This window comes from Callorhinus ursinus, unplaced genomic scaffold, assembly GCF_003265705.2.
Source record: "Callorhinus ursinus isolate GAN/ISIS: 27379988/994484 unplaced genomic scaffold, GSC_fseal_2.0 scaffold2, whole genome shotgun sequence".
NCBI classification, from domain to species: Eukaryota; Metazoa; Chordata; class Mammalia; order Carnivora; family Otariidae; genus Callorhinus; species Callorhinus ursinus.
Window position 1 is genome coordinate 5117789 of NW_027397064.1, and position 22328 is coordinate 5140116.

Consider the following 22328-nt stretch of genomic DNA (forward strand, 5'->3'; position numbering starts at 1 on the left):
CATAACAATAAAAATTTAAAGAGAAAAAAAAAGAAAGCGATCCAGTTTCATTCTTTTGTATGTCACTGTCCAGTTTTCCCAGCACTTATTTGTTGAAGAGACTGTCTTTCTCCCATTGCATATTCTTGCCTCCTTTGTCGAAGATTAGTTGACCATGTAATTGTGGGTTTACTTCTGGGCTTCCTGTTCTGTTGAGACCTGAAATTTTTTTGGAGTAAGGTTTTTTAATTATAGTTTAAATTTCTTTGATTGTATTGTTATTTAGATTTTCTGTTCTTGCATTATTTTGGAAAATTGTGGTTTTTAAGGAATTTGTTCTTTTAGCTATTAAGGCAGATTTATTGGCGTAAAGTTATTCACAGTATCCCATATTCTCTCTAGTGTCTGCAGTACCTGAAGTTATTTCTTCTTTTTCATTCCTAATATTAGTAATTTGTATTTTTTCACCTTTTTTTCATCAGTCTTGCTTGGGGTTTATCAAGTTTATTACACTTTTTAAAAAACAAACTTTTGCTTCTGTTGATTTTCTCTATTGCTCATCTGTTTTCTTTCTCTGATTTCTGCTCTTGTTTTTAATTATTTCCTTTTTCTTCTGGGATCTAGTTTGATCAACTTTTTTCTAGCTTGGTATTCAGTTGTTTTTAAACCTTCTTTTTAATACAAGCTTTTAAAGCTATAAATTTCCTTCTAAGGACTAATTTAGCTGCAGACAAGTCTGACATGTTTTCATTATCATTCCATTGAAAATATTTTGTAATTTCCCTCATGATTTTTTTTGGAACTGTGTTGCTTAATTTCCAAATACTTGGGGATTTCTTTTTATTTTTTTGTTTTATCTATAAGTTGATTTCTAGTTAATTCCATTGTACTCTGAGAACATGCTGTCCATGATTTTAGTTCTTTTGAATTTATTGAGACTTGTTTCACACTTCAGAATATGGTCTGTGTTGCTAAAAATTCTGTATTCACCAGAAAAGTTATTTTTTGCAGTTGTTGGGTATATTGTTTTATAAATGCCAACTATGTCAAATTGGTTTATAGCATTTGTGTTTCTTTTTTGTCCTTACTAATTTTTCTCTTTTGCTTTTATCAGTTACTAAGGGAGTAGTTTAAATCTCCAACTGTAATTGTGAATTTGTCCTTTCCCCCTTTTACCTTGGACAGTTTTATTTCATGTACCCTGAATTTATATTATTAGATGCATACACATTTTGGATTTTTATGGCATCCTGAGGTACACTGCCCTTCCTTTATCTCTGCTAGTATTCCTTGCCTTAAAATATACCTTGTCTGGTATTAATGTAACCCTGCAAGCTTTTTTATACAAGTGTGTCTCTTGCAAACAGTATGAAGTTGGTTCTTATTTATTTTGGACAGTTGTGATTTTTAAGTAATTTGTTTTTCTATTTAAAGTAAAATTTGTTGGGGTACCTGGGTGGCTCAGCTGGTTAAGTGTCTGCCTTCAGCTCAGGTAATGATCTCAGGGTCCTGGGATCAAGTCCCACGTCAGGCTCCCTGCTCAGCGGGGAGGCTGTTTCTTTGCCCCTCCCCTGGTTTGTGCTTTCTCACTCACTCTCTGTCTAAATAAATAAATAAAATCTTTTTTAAAAAATAAAGTTTGTTAGCATAAAGTTGCTTGAAATATCACCATATTATCCTTATAAAGTCCATAGGAGCAGATGTTATGTTCCCTGTTTCATTTCTGATACTGATCATTTGTGCGTTTTAGCTTCCTTTTTCATCAGTCTTGCCTAGGGGTTTATCACATCTATTAAACTCTTCAAAAAAGCATCTTTGTATTTGTTGATTCTTCTCTACTTTTCTCTTTTCATCTGTTCTCTATCAGATGATAGTTTGATAGTTTCTTTTAATTAGAATGTTTAGTCCATTTGGTTTTAATGCAGTAATTAATAGGTTGAGTTTGAATTTACCATCGAGATATTTGTTTTTTATTTGCCTCCTCTGTTTTTTGCTCCTTCATTCTTCCTCACCCTTTAGGTTAATCAAGTGATTTTTAGTCTTTCATCTTTATCTCCTCTGTTGGCTAATATATTGCTGTATTTCTTTAGTATTTTTATTCTAGGGATTATACTGTACATAAATCAATATTACCAACTACGGATTAATAGTATACCATTTCCTGAACAGTGTAAGATGCTCGCAGTGGTATAACTGCGTTTCCCCCACTCCCATCCTATCTGCTGTTGCCTTTTATTGTACCATTACATACAAATTCTACTCTATGTTACTTATTTTTATTAATATTATTTTTTTGCTTTAAACACTTAGGCAACTTCTAAAGAAATTAATGGAAAAATAGTGTTTTATATTTATCCATTCTGGTGTTCATTGCTGCTTTTCACACAATCAGCTGTGCATCTAGTATAATTTCAATTTTGATTGAAATCTTTATTTTGCCTTCAGTTTTTTTTAAGGATATTTTTGCTGGATATAAAATTCTAATTTAATAGTTTTTATTTTTTCCTTTCAGCAACTTAAAGATGTCATTCCAATATTTCTTGGCTTCCATTATTTTGGCTCAGAAGGCTAGTGTCACTTGAACATAATGTATCTTTTTCTGTGCCTGCTTTTAAGATTTTTTCTTTTTTCCTCTGTTTTCTAGCAGCTTAACAATAACGTGTCCCAGTGTGGTACTCTTTGTGTTTATTTGCTTTGTATTAGTTAAGGTTTTTATATGTATAGCTTGAAGTCTTTCTTCACTTTTGACCATTATACTTTCAATTTGGTTGTCTGCCCCATTATTTCTTTCTTCTCCTTCTAAGACTACAGTTACATATAAATCAGACCATTCAGGATTTCCTCACAAAGCTTAAATAACTGAGGTTTTCTTCTTTTTCTTATTTTTACCTCTCCTTCGACATGGATAATTTACATTGTTCCATCTTCAAGTTCATTGGTTTTTTTCTTTGGCTCTATCCAGTCTTCCTTCCATTAAGCCCAACTTAGTGAACTTTTTGTTTAGATATTGTAGTTTCCAGCTTTAGAATTTCCACTTAGCTCTGATTGAGAGTATCCATGTCTCTGCTGAAATTCCCTATCTGAACCCACTCTGTTCATCCTTTCCTATAAATTAATTTTTGAAGATCTAATTGGCTTTATTAAGTCATATAAATTAAATATTTTTAATAGCTATTTACTATCATAATATCTGGATTATTTCTGGGGCTCTTTCTATTAACTTTTATTTCCCTTATGAATTGACTGTGTCCTCTCTTGATTATGAATCACACTGTCCTGTCTGTGTGTCATTTAATCTTATATTGCCTCCCGGACCTTGTGGATTATATCATTGTTCTTTAAAGAACTTTGCATTATGCTCTAACAGGCTGTTGAATCTCCTTGATCCTATGGAAGCTTCATTTTGGGCTTTGTAGCGTGGGTCTGTTGCAGTGTTGGTCTTAGTCCTAGGGGAAGGCGTGGTCCTTCCTCTTAAGGTTAGAAAACGGTGGCCTGGGGGCAGAATATGGCCTGCTGCCTGTTTTTGTGCAGCCCTGAGCTAAGAACTATCTTTATGTTTTTGAATGGTTATTTTTTTTTTAAGTTGTCATAGGTACTTAACGTAATGTGCTCTAGTTTGCCTCTTAAGCTCACTAAGCCTGAAATAGTTACTATCTGGCCCTTTACAAGCTTACCAGCCCCCGGCCTAAGGGCATGGCCCTTCTAGGATTTCAACAGAAAGCCTCAGATGTTTGTCTTACGCCTCTGTCTTGTCAGAACTCAGTTCCCTGTTCTTTCTACCCAGAAATCTCTGCTAAAATATCTGTCCAAATCGTGAATCTATCAGCTATTGCTTTCTGTGGGGTTTCTTGCGTCTCGGGCTGTCCATGTACCAGTCAGGAGTCAGTCAGGATTTGAGGGGGATTTGGTGATAGATTCGGGGCTCCTTAATGCATCTCCTTCGCTTTCGCTTTCTGGTCTCTCTGTCTCCTCAGCTCAGTCTGATTCCCGCCCTTGGCTTGAACTCTCCCGCCCTGCGCCGCTATGAAGGGGGAACCAGGGGCTTCACGTAAGACTCACCTGGTTTGCGTCCCTCTTGAAGAATCGTGTGCCCTCTGCCTCAGCCTGTTTCTGGTTATTCCCCAAACACTTGTTTTCATTATTTTGTCTAGAGTTTATGATTTCTTATCAGAAAAGTTAGTCCAGTAAAAGTTCTCTGCCATTACTGGGACCAGACTGCTGAGGTTTGAGGCTGAAAAGAATGAATCCTCACTTCTCAAACAAAGGAAAAAAATGGCTACTCTCTGATTATCGTTATTTGGTTGTACCTAAGCAGTTAGCTGCAGCAGTGTTCTACCATCTTTTATACACAGTATTAACAATATTGTCTTTGGGTCATAGACCTGTTTCCTTCTGTTTGTGATAAAACAGTACTTTGATTAGAGCATTGGCACTGCTGCACATTATTTCCATCCAAGTGGAAAATGAGAAAGTCACCTTTCCATATTGATTGATGGGCTAAGCAGATGTTGCATATGCCTCCCAAGTGATTTTCTGTATAAAGTAAGTTCGTGCTGAGAGAAGAGGCGATGCAAGGCCACACAGCAATCAGGGAGTGAGAGGAGAAGAGTAGAGATGGAAAGGGGGGGTGGGCAGTAGGGAAGAATGCTTTTTTCTTCTTACTCCTTCAGCTAGAACTTGAGAAATAGTCTTTGGGATTAAGACAAGCTTTCTGTGCTTTGATTTCCTGAGCTAACCTGTCAGTTCCCTGGACAGACAACATTCGGTTTAGTTAATGCTACGTGACAATGTAGGCTTATAATTATGACTTTATTCCATCAGAGTTTGTATGAGTTGCTAGTTTTAAAATTGTCTTCTGTAGTGCTTTACTGTGTGAGTGATTGCCTTTGTTTGTGCTTTGTTTGTTTAGATTGCTCTAAACATCTCAGAAGGGTTTGTTCTACCTAATCTGTTTTAGTAAAGTTCTTTTTAAAAATGGTGTTACTGAGGTAGAAATAACATATTTTTTAGATTGCAGCATGGCAGCTTGGTCCCTTGATGTGACTGTTAAGACTGTTTAACAGAGAGCTCTCTGATTTTTATTTAATATTCTACCATGACTCAAATGGATTTTTTTTTCCTCCTAGCTGGCTAGGGCAAACATAAAGGTGAAGTTCAAATATCTAGTCACAGAAAGGAAGATGTAGACTTTTTATTGTGTCCAATTAAAAAAAATTTTTTATTAACCTAGTATTTGTTTTTTGTCTCTGTATAGTTCTTACAGCTTCATTCCCAGGTATTTCTACTCAGTTCAGATGAAAGTACAGTTAGTCTATTGAAGAACGGTTCTCTCCGGGCTGAGTCTGATTTCCAAAGGAATGATCAACACGTTTTCAAGACACTTACTTCAGAATCCCCAGGATTAAATGATAGAAACTCCTGTCCCCACTGGTTTGATATAAATGATTCCAAAGTCCAACCAATCAAGGAAAAAGATATTGAACGGCAGTTTCAGGGTAAAGAAAGTGCCTACATGTTGTTTTATCGGAAATCCCAGTTGCAGAGACCCCCCGAAGGTATGGAAAGAGAATTATTCCTATTTGTTCAAGTTGGTGATGTTAGAAGATAAATATTGAATGCTATTTGAATTTTTACCCTTGTAAAAGAAAGTGTACTCTTGGAACATTTTTAAATATTTTCAGGCTAACAGTAAGAAATACATTATGCCTGGGTGGCTCAGTCGTTAAGCATCTGCCTTCGGCCCAGGTCATGGTCCCAGGGTCTTGGGATCGAGTCCCTCATCGGGCTCCCTGCTCGGCGGGAAGCCTGCTTCTCCCTCTCCCACTCCCCCTGCTTGTGTTCCCTCTCTCGCTGTGTCTCTGTCAAATAAATAAATAAAATCTTAAAAAAAAAAAAATACATTATGCCAAAAGAAATCCAATAATCTGTCATTTTATATTTTATGTATCTATTTTATTTTTTTCCCCTTCTAATGATATAAGGCCATAGTTAGTGTTTCAGATTTGGTTTTTCTTGGATTGCATAGTGGTTTCTTGTGTGGACCAACCTGCGTACGATTGCCCTGTGCTTAGGCTTGGCTCTGTCATTGGACCATGTGTTTGTCGCCTTTGAGTTGTAAGTGGCCTTGGTCTTGTTTTCATGTGTGCCCTTTTATTGCCCTCCTTTTTTCTTTCCCTCAAGGTAATTAGTGTGTTTTATGAGCAGCTGAAGTATCTTCAAAGCATTCTTTGTTAAACCTGCTAAGACAGCTCATACCAGGCAGGCTAAACACTGAGACCCACCATGATAAATTTTTTAATTGAGATCACTAACATGAATCAGTATGTAAGACTTTGGTCACTTCCCAAAGTCTACTCAAAAGTAAAAAATCCTAACCAGGAAAGTTCCTTAGGTGGAGGCCTATCTGTAGTTATAAATGAGGACACTGTTCTCAGAAAATGAGAATAGTAATCATTTTTATAAAGAATAAGAAAAAAGAAGTTACTAATTTGCATGTGAGTCAAAGGAAATTAACTTTATGGCTCTAAAACAATTACATAATTACTTTGTTTAACAAGAAATTCTAGGCTTTATTTTTCTGACAGGAGAAAAATGTAGTCGTGGCTCTGATAAAAATATTCTGAAGCAGAATTCAGAGTTATAGAAATATATATTAACAAAAAGAGAATATGTTCAGATGGGGTATTGTCTTTTTCCCTGCATTGGATTTTAGTACGCGCATGTTTTGACTGTGTACTGGATGGTAATTTTCCATTTAGCTTAGGAATTGAATAAAGGTCTGGCAGAGATCTTGATGGAGTCTTTGTGGGGATAATGGGACGGAACTTGGCAAAATGATTCTAAAATCCATCTGGAGAGGTAAACGTTCATGAAAACTGAAGAAGGGCCTGCCAGAGGAAATTAACTGCATCAGTAAAACCTCTTAGTAGAGCTTCAGCCGTTCAGACAGTGCTGTGTTCATGCAGAGAGGTGGACACATCACTGGACGGAGGAGAGCCAGCCCAGAAATCCACCCAAGAATTTTTAAGATTTTAGGGGCTCCTGGGGGGCTCAGTCGTTGAGCGTCTGCCTTCGGCTCAGGTCATGATCCCAAGCTCCTGGGATCGAGCCCCGCATCGGGCTCCCTGCTCCGTGGGAAGCCTGCTTCTCCCTCTCCCACTCCCCCTGCTTGTGTTCCCTCTCTCTCTGTGTCTCTCTCTGTCAAATAAATAAATAAAATCTAAAAAAAAAAAAAATTTTAATCCTAGGTAAGGTGATTTTTCAGATAAACGGGAGGAGAGTGAATTACTCAAGAAATAGAGTGGGGAAGTTGGTTAGCAGCCAGTCACTTGAATTAGCAGTCAGTGTCTAGTCAAGTGACTGTAATCATCACTTGAATGAAGTTTGAGTTCCTTTAATGTTTATGTTAAAAAGGAACCTTAAAATGTATAAAATATATATTTCTGATAAAAAGGTAGAGAAGACTTCTGGGCTTAAAAGCAAAGAAAGAAAAATTAAGGAAAAGTGTTACAAAACTTAAACAAAATAAAAGGCAAATGACAAGCCTAGTGGGAAACAGCTAAATATATGACAAGTTTATTTCCCATCTGCAGAGTGCTTTTACAGATATTCCATTGTGCTTAGTAGAAAGTTGGGAAAAGGATATACATAAGCAATGTATAAAAGAAGAAATAGGAACAACCAATAAACTGAAAAAAAAAAAGAATCGGGCGCCTGGGTGGCTCAGTCTGAGTAAGTGTATGCATTTGGCTTAGGTCATGATCCCAGGGTTCTGGGATCAAGCCCTGAGGCAGGCTCCCTGCTCGGTGGGGAGTCTGCTGTCCCTCCTTCTCTGCCCCCTCCCCCTGTTTGTGCTCTCTCTCTCTCTCTCAAAAAAACAAAAAAAAACAAAAAAACCTAAAACATAATCAAAAAATAGTAATTGAAACAGCAATGAGATATACCACTTTTTTCCTACCAAGTTAAATGTTTTTGTTAATCTTGTTCTTGACAGTTGGCACTTCTTCTACAGCTTGTAGGTATATAAAGTCCTATAACTAGTTTGGTTATATGTATTTAAAAACCTTAAACCAGTAATTCTACTTCTGCAAATCTGTCTTGAAATAATCAGAGCTGTGTGTAAAGATTCATGTTCAAAGATGTTCGTTACTCCCATTATTTTATAATACTGACTAGAAATCACCCAAATACCTACCAGAAAAAGATTGGTTAGATTAATTATGCTATTTATAGAATGAACTACTATGCCATCATTTAAAACTTTGGAGAAATACAAATATGAAGTGAAAAAGCCCATTACAGATTTATTAAATACAATCCCAGTCGCTTTAAATAAGTGTGTGCACAGGTGTGCGTGTGTGCATGCGCACGCATGTGTGTGGGTATGTGTGCACACACAGACACGTTGTGTAGGTATAGAAGAAAGACCAGAAGTACATATAACAAATTTTAGCAGTATCTCTTGGGAACGGGATTATAGGTAATAGCTATAAAAATATCTGTTATATTCTAGAATTTTTATGGTGGCAATTACTACATTTGTTATCAGGAAGAAAATAGTGGGTGTTCTTTTTAAGAAGTATATTTAAAGAGAATTGAAGAAATGGAATTCTTCTAGCGTGGCACGAGGAACTGTTTATCTTCCATTTGTTCTAATGTTTTCATTTTTCAGATGGAAAACTGAGACCCACAGGAAGTTAGCATCCACAAAGGTAGTTAGTAGAGGCTTCCTGGCCCCCAGCACATACGTTCTAGATTCCCAGCAGCCAGATTCCATTTCGTCAGCCCAAGTTAATGAAGTGTTCTGTTCACAGCTCGAGCTAATCCAAGATACGGGGTTCCACGTCATTTGCTGAATGAAATGGACGCAGCCAACATTGAACTGCAAACAAAAAGGTAATTTTAACTTACTTTTAGAGTTTGAATGGTTTTTTTCTGGAGAACGAGGATCTCATTTAGGTCTTCAGTCTTCAGTCAGGAAAATTAAAAAGGAAAAACAACTTAACAATGCCCGTGTCTATGTAGCTGCTGAAGTTTTGTAGGCAGAGTGTCTTACTTTGAAATCATCATTATCTGTGAGAGTGAATGAAACAATGTCACATAAATGGCCACTGCTGAGTAGGGATGAAGCCTCAGAAGCCTGGAGAAATCAGTGAACACCTAGGACGTTAAGTGAATTGTATCCTGGCCCGTCAGGTGATTCCCAAGGTGCAGAGAGAACCTGGGTGAAAGTCACCCCTCATAAGTTAAGTAGTTGTGGGGACTGGCCCATAGGGATAAAAGACCAGAGCGGGGCAAGAGGAAAGAATGTGGATTCTGCAAACTGCCAGGCTTTGTGTCAGTCCGGGCAGAAACCTGTAATAGGTTATCACAGGCATGGTTTGTGAGGACTTGCTGATCTCATCTTCTCTTTTGAGGTCTCACCTTGGACCCTGAGGAACTGTATCTTTATTTGCTCTCTGCCAGGGTCAGTGGGGCATTGGGTTAGGGAAGTGGATGTTCTCATGGCCTCCTTGTGGACCCACGTGGCTGGTTGATTATGTAGCCAGGATGTGTTCAACATTTTTATCATTGGCTTAAAACTGGGGGAAAAAAGGAGCAGGTAGATTGAATGGCAAACCATTATCAAAGGAAATGAAGACACTAAAAATATAAAAACTAGGATAAAATATCTTAAACAGGCAAAACTGCGTGAGTGGTTTTCACAGCCACAGGTAGGTAGATTGAATGGCAAACCATTATCAAAGGAAATGAAGACACTAAAAATATAAAAACTAGGATAAAATATCTTAAACAGGCAAAACTGCGTGAGTGTGTTCACAGCCACAACCAAAGGGGTTTCGCCAGCCAGCACTAAGCTTTTTAATGCGGCCATCAGAAAAGCTAGTGCTGCCTCTGACCACATGAATAGAATTGTGTCGGGAGTATCCGAACAGTGGCCATGGCCTCATCCAGCTCTCCTGGGGCCACACTGCCTCGAGCGGAATGTCGGGCAGCGGCTCCTGGACAGCCGAGCGGATTCAGAGACCAGCTGCCAGCTCTGGGCCGCCGCTGAGGGTGTTCGAGCTGGGGAGAGTAGACTGGAGGATCGTGAGACCCACTTTAAATATTCTACAGGAGAGTTGAGGGGCTCTGGTGGGGGTAAGGAGGAACTAGAAGTTCATGAATCTGGCACTTACGATTACAGGAGGAACGGTTTCTAGCATATTTATAACTATATTCCCATTGTTGGAAGATTTTGAGTTTCGATACTTAGAGAAATGTTGCATGGTGTATATTAAAATTGATTTTCCTTGGAATTCGTGGTGGCAGAGCTGAAATTTAGCTATTCATTGAGAAACTAAAATGAAAATTTTGGAGCATGGAAGAAAAGGACATTAATAATTACTTAGGTAGAACAGAGAATTTATTTATATTGTAAATCAAGTATTTTGGGTTTGGGATGAAACCGTGTTACAAAAACAGAGCATTTATGTATTTTTTATGCCTCTTTAAAGGGCAGAATGGGATTCTACAAACAATAATTTTGAGTTGCATCTCCACCTGGGCCCTCATTATCATTTCTTCAATGGGGCTCTGCACCCAATCATCTCTCAAGCAGAAAGCGTGTGGGATTTAACCTTTGATAAAAGGAAAACTTTAGGAGATCTTCGACAGTCAATATTTCAGGTAATTTAGCCTTGCTTCCTCTTAATTTAGACATTAAGGTCCATCTCAAGCTGGATTCTCCTTTTCAGAAATCCTGTTTAGGATTCAACTATTTATTTTTCAAAGCACATAAGAACACCCTGCGTCCCCCACTCCTGAGGGTGACCCCGATGTTCTCTCCTCACTTGTACTTCTTTTAGAGAGGCTCTTCTGCACAGGCGGGACCCACGCTGGCCTGCCAGCAGGCTTTCAGGGGACAATCAAGCCTGGTACATTGTATTTTGGGGAGAGAAAAAGGATAAGGCTGTTTCTTTTTCGGAAAATAAAAGAAAATTATTTTTTGGAAGCAGTAAAAAGATAAGCATGTTGCTGAAGCACCTGGGTGGCTCAGTTGGTTGAGTGTCTGCCTTCTCAGGTCATGATCCCAGGGTCTTAGGATCAAGCGCCAAGTCTGGCTCCAAGCTCAGTGGGGAGTCTGCTTCTCCCTCTGCCCCTCTGCTCATGCACGACCTCCCTCTCTCTCTCAAATAAATAAAATCTTAAAAAAAAAAGGGGGGGAGCACCTGGGTGGCTCAGTCGTTAAGCGTCTGCCTTCGGCTCGAGTCATGATCCCAGGGTCCTGGGATCGAGCCCCGCATCGGGCTCCCTGTTCCCCTGGAAGCCTGCTTCTCCCTCTCCCACTCCCCCTGCTTGGGTTCCCTCTCTCCGCTGTGTCTCTCTCTGTCAAATAAATGAATAATGTCTTAAAAAAGATAAGCATGTTGCCTAAAAACAAGAACTAAAGAAACAAAAGCAACTAACGTTTCTCCCTTTCCTAAGTATAGGGTAGGATTTATTACTAAAATTTTTCAGGGGAGGAAAATACCTTCTGTTGTGCAGTAAAAACAAGCATTGTTGTAAATCCTTGCATCCAAGTAATCGATCCAAGTGTGTTTTAATGACAATGGTAGTGCTGTTCATTTTACTTATAGAGCCTTCAAATAAATTATGTCCTTTGGTTCTTTAATCTCAGGGTAAGCTAAAGGCAAGCTAATCCCATTTTAAAGGTGAAAAACTTGTAATTTAGAGAGATCTAGTGGCTTGCAGTCAGACTGCAGCCCTGGTCTCCTTACTCTTTCCGTCCTTTTGGTCATACTTCTTCACCTCTCACTACTTCCTAATCAATGAAAAGGAAAATAGAAAATGTAGGCTTTGGGGCGCCGCGCCTGGGTGCCTCAGTCAATTAAGCATCTGACTCTTGAATCAGCTCAGGTCATGATCTCAGGGTTGTGAGATCGAGCCCTGAGTCGGGCTCCGCACTTAACAGGGAGTCGGCTTGAGATTCTCTCTCTCTCCCTCTGCCCCTCCCCCTAGCTTGTGCACGTTCACTCGTGCTCTCTCACTCTCTCTCTGAAATAAATAAATCTTAAAAAAAATGTAGCCTTTTATTTTTTGCAGAAATAAATGAATTTTCTGGCAAACTCATCAGTCCCCAAAATTATTCCTTTCTTTTTTTCTATTTTTCTCTTGTACAAAGCAAAGCCAGCCAGTTTCTTTGTTAACCTTAGTTGATTTGAATGATATTTCAGTTTTGGATTAGTATCAGGATTTCTAAAATTTCCTAATGTTTCCAAATTTTTGCATTAAAAGTTCATCCCTGAGCCAGTCCCACAGTGTTGGTGTAAGTGGGCGTGGGGAGCTGACCCTGTCTAGGGGGCCTTTCAGGTGGAACAGACCTGTTCACTTTCATAGGTTTTAGATTCGCTCCAGTCTGCTTTCTGGTGTTTGAAGTGCACATCTCTGTTATCTTAGAAGTAAGCCCCTGGCAGGAGGCTACAAAACTGGTGCAGTTAACTAATCACTTGTAAAGAGGAAATTTGGTTTTTTTTTTAAGATTTTATTTATTTATTTGAGAGAGAGGGAGCGCATGAGCTGGGGCAGGGGCAGAGAGGGAAGCAGGCTCCCCACCGAGCAGGGAGCCCCATGTGGGGCTCAATCCCAGGACCCTGAGATCATGACCTGAGCCGAAGGCAGACACAACCAACTGAGCCACCCAGGTGCCCCAGGAAATTTCTTTTTAAGAGAACTACCTTGTGCTACTGTGGAAAGAGACAAAACAGGACTGACTTTATGGGTGATGATATTCTGGTGAGATGACCAGTCCCCAGAGTCTTGGCTCTAGAAATTTAAAAACAAATCCATGGTCCTATAGAAACTGGTAATGCCACTTTTTGAATTTATGATGCAAAACATTCCTTTCAGATTATTGAGAATTTTGACGTGTGCTAGAGAGTCCATGTTGCTTTTCCCTGAATGGTGCTAATTAATTAAACAAATGATTTTTGCTCTTTTGGACAAAGATTTCTGGGCTGGCATGTTGATCAGTTTGCCTTCTAATAAAAGTGGTCTTCCCATAAATTAAGTACAGTTGTTCACCAGCATTCTCCAGTCACTAATGGATGAGCTTGACCGTCTTTGGATTTGGCTAATTTAGCAACGAGTGATGTCTTCTTGCCACACTTTTGGTGTTGGGTGGGATGGGTTTGCTAGCTCCCCGTATCATCTAAACATAGGAGAAGTAGTTCGGTGGTGTTTTTTTAGCTGGAAATGTGATACTTACGTTACTTCTCATTGTTCTCTTTTCTTCCATTAATATTCTGTAGCTGTTAGATTTTTGGGAAGGAGATATGGTTCTTAGTGTGGCAAAGTTTGTACCAGCAGGACTGCATGTTTACCAGATGCTTGATGGTAAGAAAATATTAAAACACTGCGACTCATTTCCTATACTTGTATTTTGTGGGTTCATTTCCAATATTTGTATTTTATGGATTTTCGGCTCATGGCCAGTCTTTCCCACTAACTACTACTTTCTTACTTAGGCTGTCATCACACGGTCAGTTTTCAAACAAATAATTTATCTGATTTCTGTGGTGTGTGAATTTTGCAAACATAGAAATATTTTTTTTTTTTTTTTTTAATTAAAGCTACCTCTCCACCAAAACAATTTTTTAAAAGGCTGTGGGGACACCTGGGTGGCGCAGTCGGTTAAACATCCAACTCTTGGTTTTGGCTCGGGTCATGATCTCGGGATCGTGAAATTGAGCCCCATGTCAGGCTCCAAGCTCAACAAGGAGTCTGCTTAAGACTCTCTCTCCCCCTCCCTCTGCCCCTGCCCCTCTTCTCTCTCTCTCTCTCTCTCTCTCTCTCTCTCTCTCTCTCAAACAAATCTTTAAAAAAATTTTTTTTAATTTTTAAAAAAAATTTTTTATTATTGACATATGTATTATTTGTTTCAGGGGTACAGGTCTGTGATTCATCAGTCTTACACAATTCACAGCGCTCACCACAGTACTTACCCTCCCCAATGTCCATCACCCAGCTACCCCCTCCCTCCCCCCCCCCACCACTCCAGCAACCCTCAGTTTGTTTCCTGAGACTAAGAGTCTCTTATGGTTTGTCTCCCTCTCTGGTTTCATCTTGTTTCATTTTTTTCCTCTCTTCCCCTATGATCCTCTGCCTTGTTTCTCAAATTTCACATATCAGTGAGAGCATATGATAATTGTCTTTCTCTGATTGTCTTATTTCGCTTAGCATAATACCCTCTAGTTCCATCCATGTCATTGCAAATGGCAAGATTTCATTTTTGATGGCTGCATAATATACCATTGTGTATATATACCACATCTTCTTTATCCATTCATCTGTTGATGGACATCTTGGCTCTTTCCATAGTTTGGCTATTGTGGACATTGCTGCTTATAAACACTGGGGTGCACGGGCCCCTTCACAAATAAATCTTTTAAAAAAATAATAAAAGCCTGTGGAATTTTTTTTGTATTACCACAGATTTTTTTAGCAAAATGGTTTCAAACCATTAACATCTTGTTTATATGGCTTGATTTTTTTTCTCTCCCAAAGTACTTGGAGAGCTTAAAAGTTTTTACTACCCCGTGAATAACAACAAAGCAGTGATGATAGTAGCAGCCACGGTGACATACATTTATTTGGGACTTCACTGCACCACATCCAGAGATAAGTTTTATATAAATTATCTCATTTGATTTTCGCAAAATTCTTTTACCTGCATTTCCTAAACAAGAAAACTAAAGCATGGGGCCGCAGTACACAGACCAGACAGCTGATTAGTGCTGGGGCTGGGGCCATGTGCTGCCTGAGCCTCCCTTCTGCACGCAGTGTCCGGTTTGGTCAGCACCTCCCCTGCTCTCGTGCTCACAGAGCTTCCGTAACAACACGGGGAGATACTTACATAAAGTGAAAAACAAACAACTGAAGAGTGTAATGAAAAGCATAAAGATAAAAATCTTAAATAATACCAACATAATAAATACAATTACTGCCTTTTTCTTAATTTTCCTTGATGAGACTGCTGCTTCAAACAAATATTTAAGTGTCTCAGCTCTTTCTTTAGTTGTTTTTGGTGATTGTGATGAATGGTCTCACTGATGAGCTCATCTTCTAGGGGATGACATGATGCTGTGTGAAATGGAGATTGCGGACGGGGAAGACCTCTTTGTATGGAATGGGGTGGAGGTAAGAACGGATTGAAGAAATATGCATGATGGTTTTTGATTTTTTTTTTTAAGTGTCATTGTAAGAAAACTTTATTCAGCGTCTGTGAAGGCAACTAGATACTAGAAAACACCTGAAATGTCTGACAGGTTTTAGGTACAGTGTTAGTCGTATGTTAAGGAGATGTTTGTCGAGTGTGTCTGCAGTGCCAGAAGCTCCCTATGAAGGTGCGTAATCAGTCTGTCCTTCAGGCGGTCCTGTGTACATAATCCCACCAACACAGCTGCTGCAGGAGGGTTCTGCGCATGCTCCCTGAGGGAGTTCAGGAGGGGGCAGGTAGCTACCCTGAGTTAGGGCAGTGACCTGCAGGAGCGGAGGGGGTTCTCCAAGTCAGGAAAGGGGCGAGCAGCATCTCACCCACGCTGTGGTCTGTCCTTGACCCGTCTCATGTATTTCCAAGGCTTTTTTCTTCTTTTCTTTTCCGCTAAGGCTTTATTACCACTGCTGAGGACACGTACATCTCTGTCTCCACTCCACATTGCTCTCCTAGAAAACAAAAGAAGGCTAAGAGAAAGTTTCAAAGGAAAAATCTAAAGTTCTGATACATCTAAGACATTTCACTTAAAAAGAGAAAAAAGAATTCTCTAAGAGTAGTATTTTTTTTTAAGATTTTATTTGAGAGAGCGAGAGAGAGAGAGAGAGCATGAGAGGGGGGAGGGTCAGAGGGAGAAGCAGACTGCCTGCTGAGCAGGGAGCCTGATGCGGGACTCGATCCCAGGACTCCAGGATCATGACCTGAGCCGAAGGCAGTCGCTTAACCAACTGAGCCACCCAGGCGCCCCTCCAAGAGTAGTCTTTTACCGTGTGATTACGTTGACCTGATTTTGGCAAATAGAAACTATACTAATGGTTGTATTGATACTATTGTAGGTTGGTGGCATCCAGATTCCAACCGGGAGTGACTGCGAACCTCTGCTCTTAAACGTTCTTCATTTAGCAACAAGCAGCGAGGGGGAAAAGTGTCAGCAGTTGCTAGAGTCTCCACACGTCTTTCCATCTAATGCAGAAGTGGGCGCCGTGCTCACCACCCTGGCGGTGCCCATGGGTGTCCTCTTCGTCAACGCCACGGACCCTGCCGGGGGAGAGAACTGGGTCGCTGTTCCCAAGGAAGACCTGAAGAAGACGTTCAGAGAGCAGGGCCTCAGGAACAAGAGCTTGGTTCTCGTTCAGGATTCTAGAGATAACAGGTACCCTGCTGAAACATAAGAGAATTCCTTTTTGAGTTATTTTAATGATAGTTCTGTCGCTTAGAACCCGAAAGCTTTATTTTAATAGTGATCATAGTTCAGTATTTTCCTTTTGTCTCTAAACATTGTGTCCTGGATATCGTATACGAGAGTGTTCTGGGTTAGGCAGCTTGGAGGAAGATGATATTATAATGTAATTTTTTTAAATTTTTATTTGTTGGTAAATGAGGTAACTAAATAATGTAGATATAGATGAGATATAATCCAGGTTAGTTGTTTATAAAGCGGAATCTTGTCAAATGAATTCCAATTAGCACTTCCTACAAAACTGAAGGCACATTCACACAAAGAAAGTTCCTGAATCTTTTCATGAGGAGGATAATAAGCTCTCGCTAGATTTGTCTGTTTTGTCACAAGTCTCCCATAAGGCAGTTGAGTTTTTCATTATCATCCTTTTTCTGAGTCTTGAGACCCTCCCAGCTGCCCAGAGAGGGCAGGTACGTGGGGGATCACGCTTTTGAGCCCCGTGAGTCACACTGGAAGCTCAGCAGTGCCGCCTGTCTCCATTTTGTCATCCACGTCTGTTATGCTACATTTCTGTGGTCAGTGCGTCCTACCCTGTAACCTTCCGGTTTCCGTATATTAAAAACTTGAAGTTGCAAGCAACAAATCGTTCCCTGCTTGAACAGTCGGAGTCTCCATTTTATCATGCATAGTGGCTGTGACCCAGAGGCAGAGCACTTGGAACAGTCTTTATTTTGTATTTATCACTCTTTTGGACAAGTGTTTTCCAGGCGTTTATTTCTGCACTTTGTTTATTTACTTTAAAAGTTTATTATACGTCCCTTTATAAAAAGTAATACATGTGGGGCGCCTGGGCAGGTCGGTCAGTTAAGTGTCGGACTCTTGATTTCGACTCAGGTCGCGATCTCAGGGTTGTAAGATCGAGCCCCGCATCGGGCTCTATGCTGGGCATGGAGCCTGCTTAAGGTTCTCTCTCTCCCTCTGCCTCCCCCAAAATTAAATTTTAAAAAGTGTAATGTAGCATGTATTAGGACTTGGGAAATACAGAAGTGATGACAGGAGGCCCAAAACAGTGTCCACTGCGCAAGGGGCAGTCACTCTTAGCTTTCCTTCTGCCCTGAGCACAAATAATTGTTTGTTTTTTTTGGTTGTTGTTTTGAAGGTTTTTTCTTTTGAAGCTTACTAATGATTATTTCATGGACGGTTATATCCTGCTTCCCCCCCATGTCAGTAGACCCGAGGCACGGCTACGTAGCAGTGGGTGTTGATGTAGCTTACCTAACCATGCTCCCACGCCAGGCAGTCTGTGCAGGGGGGAGGACAAGCCACCGGGGCTTGTTTCCAGCTTGATCACGTCCTGACAGTGCGACCCTGTGCAAGTCACCTCATCTCCCTCTGCTCAGTTTCTTCTTCTGCAAAATGAGGGTAGAAATGAGTACCAGCTTCCTAGAACCGGAGGGTGTGGGCATTCGGTGCTTAGAGTTTGCATGCTTTTGGTAAAAGATGGCCTTGTCCTCACTGTCCTCATGCAGTCGTTCACCACTTCAGGGAACATCTCTGTGCTTAAAACTTTGCTGCCTTGGGGCACCTGGGGGGCTCAGTCGTTAAGCATCTGCCTTCGGCTCAGGTCATGGTCCCAGAGTCCTGGGATCAAGCCCCACATCGGGCTCCCTGCTCCGCGGGAAGGCTGCTTCTCCCTCTCCCACTCCCCCTGCTTGTGTTCCCTCTCTTGCTGTGTCTCTCTCTGTCAGATAAATAAAATCTTTAAAAAAAACAAAAAACCAAAAACTTTGCTGTCTTTAGGATGTAGCCCTGGGTGGAACAGCTGAAATACAGAGTAGCATTATGTTTCGGGGTCTCATACACACTCTAAAGAGGGCTTCTCTGCCTGAGCATTCAGCGCGTCTGTGTGAATTAGAAAGCCGCTCCTTCCTCCAGACCCTGTACCACTATGTGGAGGAAAATTTTGTTAGAGCGAGACACCGTACTTGTTCTTGTAGGCCATCTGCTGTCGTAAAATAAAACTATAATAAACATAGAAATATGCGACGTGTACGACGGGCATGATATACCCCTTAAATGTGGCACTTTTATGTAGTGTCTGTGTGTACAGCTGTGCATGACTGTCCTGTTATTAAGCTGAATCTAGATCCTGGGGGTGGGCTTCTGGCATCAGTACTCTGAAAGCTCGCTGTGGGATTCCAGTGTGCAGGCCCAAGTCAGCAGTGGATTACTCCGTGACGACACTTCTCTTTGAAAAATGTGGCAATGCAAAAAAACAAAACGAAAAATGTAACAAATTATTTGTATAAGTCAGAGCATACTTGGAGTCCTGAAATAGACTCCATGCACAACTGCCTAGCACTGCCCTAGAAAGATAGCTTTCTTAAAGCCAAAAGCCAGCTCAGTAGACCTTGGTCACCTTTAATTAGTCATATCAAAGCACACATGCAGAATTTTGGAAGTGGTACCTAAGGAAAAGTATTAATTTTCTGATCCTTTCTGATCCATAGAAGCGCTGTGTAGAGACACATTTTTTTAAATGTCTTTATTCCTACAGTTTGTTGCTCAAACAAGGGAAATGGTTCACTGGTATGAATGAGATCAACTGGCTCCAAGTTCAAAATTTATGTGAATTAGAATCCGAAGAGAAGCAAGTTAAAATATCAGCAACTGTGAACACAGTGAGTAGATTATAGTTCAAGTCTGGTGGACGGTTTTCTAGTTTAACAGTGTTTGATTTAAAAAGCAGTATGTGAAATCTTCCAGAACGCTTGTCTCAGTGGGCTTCTAGATCTTAAGAAATCAACTTTTTGGGGTACCTGGCTGGCTCAGTCAGTATGACACACAGCTCTTGATCTCAAGGTCATGAGTTCAGGCCCCACGTTGGGCATAGAGCTTACTATTTACAAAAATGTGGGGGGAGGAAATCAGCATTTTATTGTTAATATTTGATTACCTCTTGCTTACCTGTATTAGCCCTTGGCACGTATCAAGAAAATGTGTGCCTTTTTTCTGTCCGAGGCTACAGTTAGAATGCAGGCTTTTACCTATTTAATTAGTTCGTGGAATCCTCTAGCTTTGATAAATATAAAATGCTATTTTTCCACAATCTTTTCTCTATTTTTTAAACCAGGCAAATATGTTTTGTTTTTGTGTTGTGTTGTTTTTTGGTGCTTGTTTTTTTAAGCTTATCTTAAATTATTCTGCATCGTACTCTGTGCGCTCTAAAATCAGCTGCTCTTAAAAGGGAGTCCTTCAGTTTTCCACTTGAAGACTGTGACCCTGGTTTCCTTAAACATCATTCTGGGAAACATCTCTTTAAATTCATGTGGTCTCAAGTCATTAAGTTTGTTTTTTTTTTTCTAGAACACCAAAAGAAACCTATTAGAATGTTTTCTATAAATATTCTAATTTCTTAGGGTGCATTAGTATTGGTTGGTATGGCAGATCTGCCACCCTGACCCTAAGTGGGAGGCTTTGGTGAAGTCCAGTTACTCCAGTCTCCGTTCCTTCTTGGTGCTGTGTGGGGCGCTGCTGGGAGGGTCCAGTCCGTGATCGCTGACATCACTTTTACCCCTGAATTTCCCATGCCCTAGAGGCAGTTAGCCTAAACTAAAAAGAAAAGAGAGAAAACAATCTAAAAGTAATTTAAACAAAAATTTTAAATAGTGCCCTTGGATTAGTGTTGCCCATTTTTATATTTTTTTATGCTCACTTGTCCTAAATTTATCATTCTTAACCTAAAGAAATACAGTTAACTGCATCTTCTTTTGTTTGCTCTCGTTAGAAAAGTTAGTGTGGGTTTTCAGCTTTTTGCCTTTGTAGCTAGGATTGTTTCTTTAGCTCTCGGTCTTTCTATTCTGGTTATCATCGGTTTGGTAAAGCCTTAACTGTTAAGATCCCAGTTTTTGGTTTTAACTTGGAAGAAGAAGGAAATGAATGTCAGAGATGGAAAAAAAATCTTTTTTCAAGTAGGCAGAAACTTCCGTCCAGTAACCGGTAAGTCTGCTGAGCTGTGTATGCGTTCACTGACGGCCTCGGCGCCCTCCCCTCCCGTTGGGCTCACACACACAGTCACTAGTTTATTTCTCTGTTGTAGGTGGTGTTTGATCTTCGAATTAAAGCCATAAAGGAACTAAAATTAATGAAGGAACTAGGTAATCACTTACATTTGCCCTCGGGTTTTTTTGGTTTAATTTAGTTTTGATTTTTGGTTAAAAAAAAAATATATGGCAGTACAGGGATGCCTGGGTGGCTCAGTCGGTTAAGCGTCTGCCTTCGGCTCAGGTTCTGATCTCAGGGTTCTGGGATGGAGCCCAGGGAGTCGGGCTCCCTGCTCAGTGGGGAGTGTGCTTCTCCCTCTGCCTCTCCCCTGCTTGTGTTCCCTCCTTCCCTCTCAAATAAATAAATAAAATGTTTTTAAAAAAATAAGGGAGTATAGGGAAAGTTCATGCACCTACCACCCCACATGGACAAATGTTAACATTTTGTCATATCGTTATTGTTTGAAACATTGCAAATAAAGTTAAAAATCTCTATGTTCTCCTCCTCAGACCTCTCCCTCTCCCTCCCCAAATGCAGCCAGTATATCTGATTTGGGTGTGTTCTGTATGCATTCATACTGTTCTGTTTATATTATGCTTCCTTATACAGGTGTATATATATGTGTATATTGTATTTTCACACTTAAATTCTGTCATACAGAATATAACATTCTGAAACTCTTCACTCGGCATTAGGTTTTCTTTAACAGCTTTATTGAGGTATAATAACTCACATACCATCAAACACCCATTTTGTGGATAAGTCAGTGATGATTAGTAAACGTACAGAGTTGTACAGCCGTGAGCACAATCCAGTTTTAAAACATTCCATTGCTCCAAAAAGATTCCTCGGGCCCCATTTGCATTCCAAGCCTCAACAGCCACTCATTTACTTTCTGTCTCTCTAGACTTTTCTGGACATTTTAAGTAAATGGAACCATATAATATGAACTCCCTCGTGTCTGACTTCTTTCACTTAGCATACCAGTTCTGAGGTTCATCCATGATTTAGTGTGTATCAGAAATGTGTTCCTTTTCATTGCTGACCAGTGTTCCGTCGAATGGATGTATTACATTTTGTTTATTCATCCACCTCTTGATAGACATTTGAATTGTTTCTAGTTTGGAGGTTTTATGAATAATGCTGTTATACACATTTGCATGTAAGTCTTTGTGTGGACATGTTTTCGGTTCTCTCGGGTAGATCTGCAGGATTGTAGTTGCTGGGTCATATGGCACATTTGTGGCTAACTTTATAAGAAACTGCCATTCTACTTTCCTGAGTGGCTGAAGCATCTCCGTCCCCACTAGCCGTGTGCTAGCATTGTGGTTTCTCCACATCCTTGCCAGCATTTGTATCTGTCGTCTTGACTGTAGCCACGCTAGTGGGTAGGAGTTACTCTCCCTGTGTGTTTAATTGATTTTCCTAATGCAGTGGTGGTGAGCACTGTTGATGTGCTTACTATCTGTGTATCTAAAGGATTCTCTTAAGAAGCTACTAGGACTAGGAAGTTTAACAAGAAGTCAAAGTTAATACACAAAAATCCATTGTAGGTTTACTAGCAACAGAAAAAAACTGGAAATGAAATTAGGAAAACATTTTAATAGCATAACACATCATGAAATACTTGGGGATAAATTTATTGAAATATGTGCAGGACATATACACTGACAAGAAAATATCCCTGTGAAAAGTCAAAGAACATGTAAGTAAGTGGAACGATGCACCATGTTCTTGGATCAGAAAATATGACATGGTTAAGAAGTGAATTCTCCCAAAATCATTTTGTAGATTCAGGGCATCCTCACTCAGAATCCTAGCAGGGTGGGTGTGTGTGTGTGTGTGTGTGTGTGTGTGTGTGTGTGTGTGTGTGTG

At 40.1% G+C, this 22328-nt stretch overlaps 1 protein-coding gene across 9 annotated transcripts in view; it reads left to right on the forward strand.

Moving 5' to 3' along the window:
* USP40 (ubiquitin specific peptidase 40) overlaps positions 1-22328 on the forward strand; it is a 77388-nt gene that overhangs the window by 25882 nt on the left and 29178 nt on the right. For 8 of the 9 annotated variants that reach the window (XR_003211641.2, XM_025889276.2, XM_025889269.2 and 5 more), the window contains 8 exons: positions 5234-5534; positions 8793-8874; positions 10476-10647; positions 13269-13353; positions 15086-15156; positions 16066-16382; positions 18967-19090; positions 20509-20566. Coding sequence is in view for 8 of the 9 variants with exons in the window: in XM_025889276.2 (XP_025745061.1) it covers positions 5234-5534; positions 8793-8874; positions 10476-10647; positions 13269-13353; positions 15086-15156; positions 16066-16382; positions 18967-19090; positions 20509-20566 (1210 nt within the window). In the remaining variant the exon portion in view is untranslated. The remainder of the gene's footprint in view (positions 1-5233; positions 5535-8792; positions 8875-10475; positions 10648-13268; positions 13354-15085; positions 15157-16065; positions 16383-18966; positions 19091-20508; positions 20567-22328) is intronic. The other variant, XM_025889285.2, reaches the window with a different exon arrangement.